The 13,917-nt window shown below is 49.1% G+C and overlaps 1 protein-coding gene across 2 annotated transcripts; it reads right to left on the bottom strand.

The window, feature by feature from the left end:
* Positions 1–6,390: 6,390 nt before the first annotated feature.
* Positions 6,391–13,549, bottom strand: COX4I2 (cytochrome c oxidase subunit 4I2). 2 transcript variants are annotated; one of them, XM_090285265.1, is made up of 6 exons: positions 13,234–13,549; positions 11,719–11,800; positions 10,221–10,385; positions 9,055–9,186; positions 7,380–7,443; positions 6,572–6,640 (listed from the first exon to the last, which is right to left on the bottom strand). In XM_090285265.1, exons 2-6 carry the CDS (start codon positions 11,798–11,800, stop codon positions 6,631–6,633), a joined length of 453 nt encoding a protein of 150 aa, XP_090141391.1. In that variant the 5' UTR covers positions 13,234–13,549; the 3' UTR covers positions 6,572–6,630. The 2 variants fall into 2 exon arrangements, with proteins under 2 accessions (XP_090141390.1, XP_090141391.1); XM_090285264.1 differs by lacking the exon at positions 7,380–7,443 and having other exon boundaries at positions 6,391–6,640; positions 13,234–13,540.
* Positions 13,550–13,917: the final 368 nt, after the last annotated feature.

Genomic DNA, 13,917 nt, shown 5'->3' with positions numbered 1-13,917 from the left:
ACCAACCTTGCCAACACCTGATCTTGGACTTCGAACCTCCAGAATTGTGAGAAAATACACTTGTTGTTTAAGCCATCAAATCTGCAGTATGTGTTATGGCAGCCCTAACACACCAGAATACCAACCCACAGACCCAAAGTAAACCTGCAGATCCCAGCAGAGTCTCAGTCAACCCACACCACAGGCCCACGAAAGATAAAAATAAATGCTCAAAGTTGTAAACCGCCAAGTTTTGGGGTTGTTTGTTACACAACATTATTGTAGGCGGGAAATTGACTTAGTACAACATCTAAATTTACCCTGGTCCAATTTTGAAAATTTTCTTTGTTTCTCACAACATGATCCCTTCGCAACTTGTTAATCTAAACAAATTCTACTGTCTGAATATTTCAACACTTTCAGTTATATTGAAACCACTCCTGCTGTTAGTAAAGCATCAGGGTCTCAGTCAAAACATAACTACTAAACATTTTCATAGTTCTTACCTCATTAGCTTCCAGCTGGCTGTCCCACCCAACAGGCTAGGAGACCTGGAGATCAAGCCTCTTGTGTGCTTCATATTTGGGTGCCCAGCATCTCTTGTGCTAAGATGGGGACTAATGAATGAATCTGTCATGCCAGATAGAGCCTGGGACCAAGGCAGCTGCCTCTCTCAGATAAAAATTAAATGGATATTCAAGGCTTTCCATACTCTGGCCACAAGTGCTCCCCCAGCTCCATTTTCCTCCGTTTTCTCCAGACTTGTCCCTTCAGTAGAGGCAACAGAGGCTCCAAGGATCTGTCTGAGTCTCCTACTTTCCCTTTCCCTTTGTCCATCTATACATTCTCCTCTGACAGCCCTTTGGCCCCCTTTATTTCCTTTTTCATGCCATGGTCCTCACTACCGCAGGGCCTTTGCACATGCTTTTTCTGACTTGAATGCTGTTCTACCACCCCTTTTACCTAGTTTACACGCAATCATTCTTCATATCTCAAGTTTGAGGACACTGCTTCAGGGAAGTCCTCCCAGACTGCTGTAAATTAAGCCAGTCTCCCCCTTTGTTCAATCCCAGTACCATGTACCTCCCTTTCTTAACACTCATTTGTACTATAATTTATTAGGATAACCTTCAAATTAATATGATTCCCCATTCCAGACTTTATTCATGAGGACTAGAATGATGTCTCATTCACTCTCTCCCCAGAGCCTGCTACATAGTGGATGCACTATAAGTATTTGTTAATTGAATAAATACAAAGTGAGGTAAAAACACAATAGCTTTAGCCCTGGTCAGTATGGCTCATTTGGTTGGCGCGTCATTCCATAACCAAAAGGCAGCAGGTTTGATTCCCAGTCAGGGCACACGCCTAGGTTGCAGGTTCAGTCCCCAGTCCAGGAGCATACAATACCCAGTCCTGGTGCATAAAAATCCCAATCTGGGCACGTACAGAGGCTTCTCTCTCGCATAGATGTTTTTCCCTCTCTCTTCCTTTCTTTCTAAAAAAAGCAATGAAAAAAAAAGTGTCCTCGAGTAAGGAAAAAATTAAAATAGAAGTTTACAGGACTTCCGGCCAAGATGGAGGTGTAGACAGACATACTGTGTCTCCCTCCACAACTAAGAAGGAATACAACTACCTCAAAACTAGAAACAACCAGAAGTTCCGGAAAAATCAAACTGCGTAGAAGTCCAGCAAACCAAGATATAAAGAAGAAATACTCATTCAGATAGGTAGGAGGGGCGGAGAGGATGCGGTGTGTTGGCAGCAACAGCAGCGGCAGCGACAGGCCAGCAGAAAGCACAGTTGCACGTTTTAAAAAGTTGGGAGGGACACCTGGGGAGCGTTCCCAGCTCTTCACTGGACCTCACAGCTCACGGTCCCAGCACTGGGGAAAATCAAGCCTCACTGCTTCTGACTGTGCAGACCAGTGGGGGTTGAGACGGAGGCAGAAACTGCCGGTCTCTCAGCAGAGCCCACTTGTCTGAAGGGCCACCACAGACCTAGAACATCCACAGACCCACGCACTCTAGGAATGATGGCCAGGGCAGCAGCTAGAGAGGTGCCAGTCCCATACAGAAGTGGGAGAAGTGCCTGGAAAAGGGGCAAGTGCTGGGCAGGCAGTATTGTTCCCTCTCGGACCCCTCCCCCACATACAGTGCCACAATGTGGTGAAACAGGTCGCCCTGTACTGACGAATCCCTAAGGCTCCCCCCCTCCCTTACCATGTAACAGGAGCAACAGCTCTACCTGGGACATGGAGGCAAGCAAACACAGGAGCCTGTCAGAATGAGGAGACAGAGAAGTATGACCCAAAAGGGGAAACAGATCAAGGTTCCAGAGGGAGAACTAAGCGACGAGGAGATAGCCAACCTAACAGATGAGGAGACAGCCAACCTAACAGATGAAGAGTTCAAAACACTGGTGATAAAGATGCTCACAGGCTTGACAGATATGCTTGAGTACGGCAAACGCATAAGTGGAGAAGTGAAGGCTATGCTAAATCAAATGAAGGAAAATCCACATAAAACCAATGATGAAGAGAAGGAAACCAGGGTTCAAATCAATGATTTGGAACATAAGGAAGAAAGAAACAGTCAACCAGTGCAGAATGAGGAAGCAAGAATTGAAAAGAATAAGGAAAATTTCCCAAATTTTGTGAAGGAGATGGACATACAGGTCCAGGAAGCACGGAGGGTCCCAGACGAGCTGTACCCAGAGGGGACCACACAAGGATGCATCATGACTGAGATGCCAAAGATGAAAGATAAAGACAGAGTCCTGGGGGCAGCAAGAGAGAGGTGGAGAGTTGCCTACAGGGGGGTACCTATAGGACTATCAGCTGATTTCTCAGAGGACACTTTGCAGGCAGGAAGGGACTGGCAAGCAGTATTCAATGTGATGAAAGGCAACCTGCAACCAGGATTACTCTATCCAGCAAAGGTATCTTTTGGAATGGAAGGGCAGATGAAGAGCTTCCCACACAAGGTAAAGCTAAAAGAGTTCATCATCACCAAGCCATTATTATATGAAATGTCAAAGGGACTTACTTAAGAAAAAGAAGATCAAACCTATGAACACTAAAATGACAACAAACTCACAACTATCAACAACTGAATCTAAGAAACAAAAACAAAATCCAACTAAGCAAACCAGAATAGGAACAGAATCATAGGTATGCGGATCATTTGGAGGGTTATCAGCTGGGAGGGGGGAGAGGGAGAAATGAGGATATGGTGCAGGGATTAAGAAGCATAATCGGTTGATACAAATAGGAGGAAGTTAGGAACAATGTAGGAAAGGATGAAGCCAAAGAACTTATATGCACGACCCATGGACATGGACTAAGGGGGGTGGGATTGCTAGAGGGAAGGGAGGTACAGGGCAGAGGAGAGCAAAGGGGAAAAAAATTGGAACTACTGTTACAACATAATCAATAAAATATACTTTAAAAAAAGTAAATTTACAGTTGTGATTATGGGAAACACAGTTTGTTCTTGTACATTATGTATTAATTATTGTATTATTTTCCATATGAATAACTGTATTGTTGTCCTAACTGCTCTGCTAAATCCCTCCATTGGCATCGAGGGTGCCCATGGAGCTGTGCTGCTCAGATTTCCCTCCAGGAGAACCTGCTCTGTTTCTGCTGCAGCCTTGATGCTGAGGCAACGGTGTCCCTGCTAAGGACTGAGCACAGTGGGGTCCTAAGGATGGGTCAATTTTGCCCAACACGAGGCTCGTCTAATGGGCCTTTCTTTGCCCTGGGGCTCCACATTGGCCTCGTCAAGACTTCCACAGAGTTGACTGTTCCACTTATCAATTTATTGCCTCTCATTTCCAAGATCACACTTCAGTGCCTGTTCTACAATAATGAACTGGATGGACTCTGAGCATTGCCTCCTTCAAAATGAGATGCTGAGCTTTGCCAGCAGAGGGTGCTGAAGAGGACATTTCAGGAGGAAAGCAGGCTTGCTCTCTGGCTCTGGTGTGTGTGTGTGTGCGTGTGTGCGTGTGTGCGTGCGTGTGTGTGTGTGTGTGTGTGTGTGTGTGTGTCTTGCTGTTGCTGTGTGGTTGGTCAGCAGTGTGTGAGGACCTCTGGTGGTGATCTGCTGCAGCCATGAATCCCATTCATCAACAACCTTGCATCCCTCAGGCCCGGGGACTATCCTCTTGCCACTCTCTTAACGCAGGTAGCTATCACACTCTCTAGGCTTCACATCTGCAAAGGTGTCCCAATCCCCTCACCCACCAGCCTCAGCTCCTGTGGGCAGCTGAGGACTTCTGACCTTGCTTGCCCAGTGACTATGGATCAGCAGTGGCCTAGCCAACCCACCTTCTCCAATGAGGCCTGAACCCCAGCTTGGGGAAGGCATCCCCCCTTCCAAATTGGTTCTTCCTTGGGTATGCTCCCTAAGATACTCTTTAAAATTATTTTTATATCTTTATAGTTACTCTCTTGTGTAAGTTCAATAGTTCTTTATATTAAATAGCCCCTGTTAAATTGCTGTCTTCTAGTTGGACTCAGACAGATACAGTGCATGGGAGTCCAAGGCTTTTCCTACCCAATCCTCCTTCCTTCCCTCTGTCCTTCCAAAGCTGTCAAGCATGCATCACAATCTAAAGGGTCTCACCACCTCCTGTTCCCTGTCTCCTTTCTCCTTCACAAGAGTAACCCCCAACAAATCTCCAGCATCTTCTCTTCCTTCTTGGCATTTGCTTCTCAGAGGATGAGACTGATGCAAGTTCCCATCACACTTAGAATCAAATCCCATGAGGCTTTATAGAAGCTGCTTTCTGTCTCAAGACCAACCCTCTCCCGAACACAGACCCTCCTCCTGCTACCCTGCAAGTCATTCTGCTCCCATCACTGTGGCTGGCCTCCTTGAAGTTCTACATATGAACCAGAATCCCACCCCAGGGTCTTTGCACTTGCTGTCCTGTTTTTGATACAAGCCTTGTGTCCTCATTTTGCTCAGATCTCTTCTCAAATGCCACCTCCTAATGAGGCAGGATAGTAAAAAGCTAAGTAAATTCCCGGGCAAGTGGAATGGGGAAACTGAGACAAGAAAATAAACAAGGCCAAACAGTTTGAGCAACTTATAGCCAGCTGGTGATTTGAAAGACCTTATCTACCCTAACCAAGGAAACTTGAGAGTGAACAGTTTATATCTCTCCTCCCTAACCAAACAATATATAGCTTAAATCTCCCTGGTGTGAAGATAGAGAACAGAGACCCAATTAATGTCATCTGTACCAGCTAAACCCAAGGACAGATGAAGTCAGGGGAACAAATAACAAAAACCCCATTGAAAGCCAGACAGACCCAAGATAAAAGTAAAACAGTATAGCGGACCAAAGAATATTTCCAAAAACCCCCTATGCACTGGAAAGCTGATGGATATTCTGCTGAAACATTCCCCTAAGATTGTCATCCACAGGGAAAAAAAGAAAAAAAGTGCTCAGGACACAGACTCAGTGTGGGCTCACCCTAGAGCACACCCATGCATCCACTCTCACATGAACTTTTTACTTCCTCCTAAACTCTAAGGGTCCCAAGGAAACTTGCAACTAGGGGAGCAGTGGGCAGTGGCAGCTTGACCTGGGCTGACCCCCTGATCCTGGCTCCAGGGCCCCCTTATTCTCTGACTTCCCGTTAAGCTGACAGCAGCCCCACCTTGGCTCACTCCTTTCCTATAATGTTTCTAGGGAGCCAAAGCAGAGCACCACCTAGGCTCTCTCCTGCTGCCTCTTCTACCCTAAGTCCTTTTTTTGTCTCACTCTCCCCAGCTTTCATAAGCATGCTCTCAAAATCACCTGGACTCGTGCTGTGAAATCTTTCCTGCTCAAAGTCAAGAACCCATACACTACCAGCCAGACTGAGGGAGACCCACTCTGGCCAGCGCCCATCCGGTAACACTAAGAGACCTTCACCCACCACGTCGAATTGCCCTTTAACTCTGTTCCTTTATCCTGCTTTGTTTTGTTTCTTCATAACACTTATTACCATGTCACATACCATATATTATACTTACTCACTTTTTTCTCCCCCTATAAATGTCTCCTCCATGAGGCCAGAGACTGTCTGCCTTGTTCACTGCTGCATCCCCAAGGTCTGGATTAGTACCTGGCACAAAGTAGGTACTCAGTAAGTACTTGTTAATTGACTGAATAAGCGTGTCCTTGCCTTTGCTCAAGCCGTTTTCTTCCTACGCCTGGAATGCTTTCCCTTCTTTTTCCTGGCTTCTCTAATCCCACTCATCCTTTAAGACTCAGCCCTCGCCCCCACTCCTCCAGGAAGCTCTCCCTGACAAGTTGGGCTCTGAGCCCCAAAGTGGCTTGTTCTTGCCCCTCACCTACTATACTGACTAATTCTAGGTGTAATGTAGGCTTTATAACAGGTGAAGACTGGGGTGGAGATTAAAGGCAGAAGAGACTAGACCAGCTTTATTGGAGTAAAGGGTAGGGCAGGGGTGCTCCACAGGCTCTGGACCAGCATGGAGCTACAGAGGGAGTGGCCTGGGACGTCACTTCTTCCACTCCTTCTTCTCATAGTCCCACCGGGAGGCCAGGCCTTGCACAGGGTTGCCCTTCATGTCCAGGATGCGCTGGAGCTGCCGGGCCTTCCACTCATCCGTCAGGGTGATGGGCTTCTCAGGGAACACTGCAGGGAGGCAGGGGTATGGACAGGGGCAGCTCAGGACCCTGCCAGGCCCGCCCTCTCCCACTGAGCCAGGGTCTGCAGTGACAGAGTTAGGGTACACTGCACATTGGAGCCCCCTCCACCCTGTTTGACCCCCTCCCCCACCCCCCACCCTCACCGACCAGGCTCCCTAAAGCTTCACTCCACGGACTTCTGTGTTCTCATTCCAACTCTGCCTTAGGTTCACTGTGAGAACTGGGCCAAAGTCCTTCCTCTTCTGAGCCTCGGTTTCCTCACCTACTGTGTGGCCCAATGGTAATAGGAGCACCGGTTTGAAGTCTGTCTGTATCCAAATCCCAGATCCACCACTCCCTTGCTGTGTGACCTTGAAAAAGTCACTTCTCTCTCTGAGCCTGTTTCCCTACTTGTCCTATCCACTAGGGTTGTGGGGGTTAAATGAATTAGTATTTATAAAACAACTTGCACAATGTGGGGCAGATATGAAACCCCTAATACATGGTAGCTACTATAATTATAATTACTGAGTATGTTCCCAGTTATTGGGTGTAGTCCAGAATGAGATAATTTCTTTTACTTCCTGAAGGGAATTGGGAGTAGGAGGTAGGGTAGCAGTGTTCACTTTAAAAATCTGGGGAGGACAATATTTAACCCAAAGGCTGAAGCACTCGTGGGGCATTTTAGGTGCCTTCACGTGTGGAGCAGGGAAGGCCTGGGGGCCACAGTGTCCAAAACCACTTACATCTTACTTCCTGGTCCATCGGCCCCTGAGGCTGACTCAGCCTGCCCGAACTCAGTCGCTGGTACTTTCCATCCCAGTGGGTGGGCAAGAAAGAAAAGACCTTTATCTATTAGTACCAAACATTGAGCTAGAGTAGAATTTGTCCCAAAGGCTTTTTCATTTCACTCTTATGCAAGGTAGGAATTTTCTTCACACGTTTACAGAAGAAGAAACACAGAGTAAGAAATGAGGGGAGGCCACCAGAGGGAAAGTCAGTTGAGTCAGAGACTGCCAGCTCTTCTTCAGCATCCTCTCCCTTCTTCCAAAGCAGGGCTCCTCAGACCTGAGTGGGCATCAGAGCCACCTGGAGGGCTGTTAAAACGCTGACTGCTGGGCTCCACCTCAGAGTGTGTGACTCAATAGATCCAGAGTGGGACTGAGAACTTGCATTTCTAACAAGTTTCCAAGTGATGCTATTGGGCCAGGAATGACGCTTTGAGAATCACTCTCCTATAGTTAATACATGCTCAGCTCACCCTTCTAATAGCAGCGATTTTCAACCTTTCTCATCTCACAGCACACATAAGCTAATTACTAAAATTCTGCAGCACACCAAAAAGTATGTTATATTTTTGGCCGACCTGACAATAAAAAAAAGAAAGAAAGAAAAAGGTATAATTTTGATTAATTCACACTGGACTGCCATTGGTCTGTTGGCTGTTGTCTTTGTTTTTTTTAATTTATTCAACAATCTAAAGGAAAAGAGGTAAGTGCCTCTGATGAAAGAGTCAGGTATTACATGTTTTAAAAATTCTTGTGGCACATCAGTGTACCTCTTGTGGCACACCAGTCGAAAATCGCTGTTTTATAGTAATAAATGGTCAGTTGGGTATGTGATGGCCCAGTTAAGACTACACTTCCCAGCTTTCCTTGCGGCTACATGTGATCATATGATCATATCTAGCCAATAGAATGTGAGCAACTTCACAACCTTAAAGAAGAGTGCACCCTCCCTTCCTCTCTTTGCTGGAATGGAGGCTTTATGGCTGGAGCCAGAGCAGCCATCTTGCATGCCAAGAAGAAAGCTGCATGTTAAAGATCAACAAGACAAAAGAAGCCTGACATTGTGAAGTCCCAGAACTCTCCTTGGCCTTGTGTGTGCGTGCGTGTGTGTGTAACAAAACCTTTATCTTATTTAAGCTCTTGTATGTTGGTGACTCTTTGTTTCAGCAGCTGAAACAATGTACTGAAAAATTCATGCTTAATAGCAGCCAGTGGCGATGTGCCTTCCTCTGGATGGGACTCTAGGATTCCTTCCTTCTCTCCTGTGGGACCTCAGAAACCCTGAACACATGTCACCCTAGCCGCACATCCTGAGTTACAGTAACAACACCATTCATAACTATGTGCCAGGCACTGGCCTACAGCTCTTTCTTGTTAAAACTTCACAAGAGCCCTGAGATATGGGTACTATTGTCCTCATTTTACAGATGAGGGAATTGAGGCCCAGAGAGGTAGCGCCCCTACATTCCCACTCAGGCAGCTGTGCTCTGCCCTTTATCCTACACCTCTTTGGGGAACTTTTCAAAACTCTTCAGCTGAGTGCCAGCATAGTCCCCTTAGAAGAATTTGGCTGCTGGCTCTAGCCACAAGGGCATGGCCCAGGGCGGCAGCAAGGTAAGATGTTGCCACTCACCATAGACCCGCTGCCACCAAATCAGGAGCGCTGTGAATCCGCAGAAGAAGAAGACGCAGCCTATCACTGTCTTCCACTCGTTGGAGCGACGGTTCATCTCCGCAAAGGTCTCATGGAACTGGAGCCGGTACACTGGCGGCAGGTGGGGGTGGGGAGGGGAAGTAGGGGCCTCAGGTGCAGCCATTTCAAGGACCCCAGGCCAACTCCCTCCCCCCTCCAACGTTCCCCTCCCTGCAGCAAATGCTGTCCATTTAGCAAGTTCTTATTGAGCAATTGCTATGCGCAAAGCCTGGCCAGAAGCTGGTAACAAAGCTCCAAATGTTAAAATCAACCCAGGGCACTTCTGGTGGGCAGAACTTGGGGTCACACATCTCCTCTGCTCCCCCACCCACTTCACCCGCCTCTCTCTGCTCTGTCCCCTCGGACCAGTGGCGGATTTAACAGCAGGCGCACCAGGAGCAGGGGGCGCGCGCGGGCCCCGACTTCTGAAGGGCCCCGCAAGTTTACAACTTGTACATAATTAAAATTTCACATATGAAACCAAACGGTGTCATTAGAAAATTGTGTAAAGTTGGGGTTTTGCGGGACCCTTCAGAAGTCGGGGCCCAGGGCGTGCGCCCGCTGTTAAATCCGCCTCTGCCCCTGACACCACTCGTTGACGCCAGAACACTCCATGCCCTCCTGCTCCCATATCCCTCCCCATGCTGTTCCCACTACCTAGCAGCACCCTCCTCCTCACCATTCAAGGCTAGCTGGAATGTACCTACCTCTGGATGGCCCTACAGGATTTCATCTCTGTCCCCTTTGGGTCTGCAGAGAACCTTGACCCTGGAACATACCTCGCCCTAACCCTGTACCCTGTATTACAGCTATCTGGGTTCATGTCAGTTCCCCCGCTGGACTGAGGGCACCCTGATGGCAGGCACCACCTGGATGACTCACTCCTGTGTCCCCAGCATCGTCTAGCATCAGGCTGTGTACATGTAGTTGAGTGAATTAAAGAATGAACAAATGAATGAACTTCTCCCCTTGGGTACACTCAGATGTTTGGGGGCTTCTGGCTGTTGCGGGTGGGGGCTTGCCATTCCCACTGCTCCCTTACAGGCCCTTCTTTGCAAAGCCACCCCCAGCCCACTCTCTCCAGCCAGTCCCACTCTGAGACCTACAGGCCACCTTCTCGGCATGGCTCAGCTGGGTCCAGCTGCCCTTCTCCTTCTCTTTCAGGGCCCGCTGCTCAGCGTTGAGCTCCGTGCAGAAGGGTTCCTCTGGCATGGGGTAGCAGCGCTGGGCTTGGTAATTGGTGTAGGGGGGCATCTTCCCCTTGCTGTGGGCTGCAGGCACAAGGGAGGAGCTGAGTTCAGGCTGCCCCTGGGATATCCCAGCGCTAACCATAATATTAATAGAGAGGGCTGCATGTATTGAGCCCTTACTGGGTGCCAGGAGCCATTCTAAGGCCATCAGGTGAGTTGGCTCATTTACTCCACATCACTCTGAGCCAGGTGATGCTGTTATCTCCAATTTACGCATGAAGAAACTGAGCAGCAAGTGACTTGCTGAAATTCACAGAACCATAAGGACCAGGGCCAAGACTGCAATTCAGCCCCCACCCCCACCCCCGCTCCCCTCGGCTTCAAATCCTGTGTTCTCTAGGAAGATTTGAGATGAAGAGGGCATGTCAGGCAGAAGCAATGGGTAAGTAAAGGCTCAGTGAGATGAACCAGAGTTGACAGAGGTGAAACTGCTCTGCAAACTGTAAAACAATATCTATATGCCTTTAAGGAGGGACCAAGGGCACGGCTTTGGAGTCAGCTGGGTGTGAAACCTGGCTCCTCTCCACCCCAGCTCCAACCAGTCCCTTTACCTCACTGAGCGTCAATGTGCTGGCACACAGCAGATGCCCCATAAATTATACTGATAGAGAGGTTGGGTTACTGCTGGCTTCCATTCCTGGCTGCTCTCTGTTGGCTAAGCCCTCAAGGGCTCCATGTGAGTGCCCAGAAAAAAGGCCAGGCACTAGGAGAGTCGCCACAAAGCTTCCGTTTATTGTCCCCAGAGGTGCCCACGAGGTTGGCAGTGGCACCACCTTGATGGAACTGCTTTGGGCAAGGAGTCCCAGCTCTTCAGTATTCTAGGTTTCTGGGCCACAGTTTGTTCATCTGAGAAATGGAGATAATAGCACAGCCTCCACTTCACATGGTTGTGGTGAAGTCTAAATGGGTTCATCTGTATAAAATAGTTATCACAGATTGGGGTACATAGTAAGGGCTCAATAAATGTTATTTATTTAAATAAATGAATAAATAAATCAGAATTGTCCTTCTGCTATCTGACTGAAGTCTCTACTGCTTTAGGCCTCTTTTTTATGACTAGCACTGACACCAAGGTCTGGAAAGGAGATCCCAGATTCTGTCAGCATCTATATCTCAGGACACAAAGGCCTCAGGGGCCTAAAGTTTAGGGGTCAGGCCCTGAAGAAGCTTGGAATGCAGGGGGCTGCTGTCTGCTTGCACTGCGAGCTCCATTTCTGGGACCCAGGAGTGGGATTGTGGGAAATGGTTTTGGGGTAGACCCAGGACAGCATAGAAGAGACAAGGGGCAGCCTGCAGACAGAACTCCTGCCCCTGCCTTGGAGTTAGGCAAGGGAAGACGGTGTCCATGTCTTACCAGTCTCTCCTGGGCTGTGTATCCCTCGCATTCCAAGTCCTAGTTTCCTCAGCACCAAGCTCCAAGCAGCTCTGGAGAACATCTGGGGGTTGCATGTGAATGAGCCCCCGCATTACCCTCTGCCCCAACCCCTCAGGACCCAGACAGAGAAACCAGTTTTATAGGTGTGGTGGTGGTGAGGTTCCAGGATTTCAAGGTCACCCTCAGGCCCCTGACCCTTGGAATTGTGTCTGATATCCCTGTGGGGGAGATAGGGGTGCTGGACATTGGGAGCTCCCTCCTGGGACCTCAATTCACCATCTGAGGAGTGGGAGAAGACCTAATTCTTTTTTTGTTGTTGTCGTTAATTTATTTATCAATTTTTTTAGGAGAGAGAGGAAGGGAGAGTGAAATAAATATCGATATGTTGTTCCATTTATGCATTCATTGGTTGCTTCTTGTATGTGCCCTGTGTATTTGGAAGATGCTCGAACCAACTGACCTACCCAGCCAGAGCCTGAGGGGGCCTAATTTATTTGTAAATATTTTACTTATTTATTTTTAGAGAGGGGGGAAGGGAGGGAGAAAGAGAGAGAGAGAAACACCGGTGTTCATGATTGGTTGCCTCTTGCACACCCCCAACTGGGGACCTGGCCTGCAACCCAGGCATGTGCCCTGACTGGGAATCAAACCAGCAACCTGTCGGTTCACAGGCTGGCACTCAATCCACTGAGCCACACCAGCCAGGGTGAGGACTAATTTTTAAAGCAGAGTCTCAACAGTTCAGGGCTGGGAGCCTGAGTCCTGCTTCCTGCCTCAGTTCAGCCTGGGTTGTTTGCCCCACCTCCCCAGAGGAAATGGGGTGGGAGTCCAGGTATGGAGGAAGCAAGTCCTGGGGCTACCTCTCTTCTCTGCGGGGCCATCTGCTACGGGTCTCTGCCAGGCAGTCTGGTCCCCACCCCTCCCCACCCTAATTGGCTGCCTACGTGCAGGGAGAGCCTGCTCTGCTGGATCTAGGGAGAGAGGAGGACAGGATGAGCCCAACCCTCTAGGGTATGGGGAGTCTCAGGAGCTGACATCCCATGGGGGTGGGGAGAGACTTTAGAGGAGACCAAAGACCAAACTGGGTCAGAAGGAGGAAGAGGAGCACACGTCTGAAGAAAGTAAAGAGGTATCCCACTTCTGGAAAGAGAAAGTGCCTTTCACATCTGGGAGGGGGCACCCAATAATAATTAGGGAGGGGTATACCATGTTTGGTAAGTGGCGAAGGCCACCACATCTGCAAAGTCAGGGCTCCCCATCAGTGACAAATAGGTGGGAGAGCCCCACATACGGACAGAGAGAAGGAGTAATGCGCATTTGGGGAAAGAGATGGCTCCCTCATGAGAACAGTGGATAATTCCCCAGGCGTCCTCTACTCTGATCTGCCAGAAGCCCCTCCCCATCCTCCATGGCAGGGGCCACAGGGGGCCGGAATCCAAGCGGTATTCCCCACTCTGCCGGGGGTGGAAAGCGGGGGTTCTCCCCACCACTTACCTCGCAGCTCTGCTGCAGGGAGAGCGAGACCAGGTCGGCAGAGCGAGTAACGGAGAAATGGGCTGCAGAGGGACGGGGCTCTGGCGCCCGCCCCCGGACCCGCCTCAAGCCTTTCCCAAGGCCGCCCCTTCGTGGGAAAGTCCTGCCCCAGAGGGGCGTGGGAGGGCCCAGTTCTCCTCCCTGAGGGCTCCTAGCCACAGCCTGGAGAGAGGAACTGCAGACTGACTCGCCACCTACGGGGGTCCTGCCTCTGGAGAACCCCAGCTGCCTGCGCCCTAGGACACAAATTGGCGGTGTGTCCTGGCTGGCCCAGCATCCAGTTGGGTGGTTCCAAGAGCTGGATCTTCCTGCCACCACACCTTCTTCGTTCACTGCTGTTCCTTCCACCTGGAATGCTCTTTTAAGACCTTTGCAGACCCAAGTCTAATGCCAACTTTCCAACCCAGACCCAATGCCTCCTACTCCAGGAAGCCCACAGGCATCTAGAATCTCAAAGTTGGCCCTCTGGTGTACTACCTCTCCCCCACACCCCCGTACCTAATGAGAGGTGAAAAAAGCCTTCCTCTGGGGTTCCAATCATAGCTATGTGGCCTTCAACAAATGGCCTAATTTCTCTGAGTTCCTGTTTTCTTTTCTACAATATAAAAAGCATTTAATGATAGCTCCTACCTCACATAGATGTTG

This window comes from Furipterus horrens, unplaced genomic scaffold (genome assembly GCF_987537825.1).
Source record: "Furipterus horrens unplaced genomic scaffold, mFurHor1.1.pri manual_scaffold_8, whole genome shotgun sequence".
NCBI lineage: Eukaryota > Metazoa > Chordata > Mammalia > Chiroptera > Furipteridae > Furipterus > Furipterus horrens.
Note: the sequence above shows the minus strand (reverse complement) of the source record. Positions and strands in the feature narration are given on the sequence as shown.

Excerpts from the sequence above, each read along its gene's own strand:
- COX4I2 (XM_090285264.1), bottom strand. The coding sequence starts at position 11,800 with ATGTTCTCCAGAGCTGCTTGGAGCTTGGTGCTGAGGAAACTAGGACTT. Across the intron at positions 10,386-11,718 it reads ACACAGCCCAGGAGAGACTG|CCCACAGCAAGGGGAAGATG; the intron begins GTAAGACATGGA and ends TTGTGCCTGCAG. Across the intron at positions 6,641-9,054 it reads TTGGTGGCAGCGGGTCTATG|TGTTCCCTGAGAAGCCCATC; the intron begins GTGAGTGGCAAC and ends GCCTCCCTGCAG.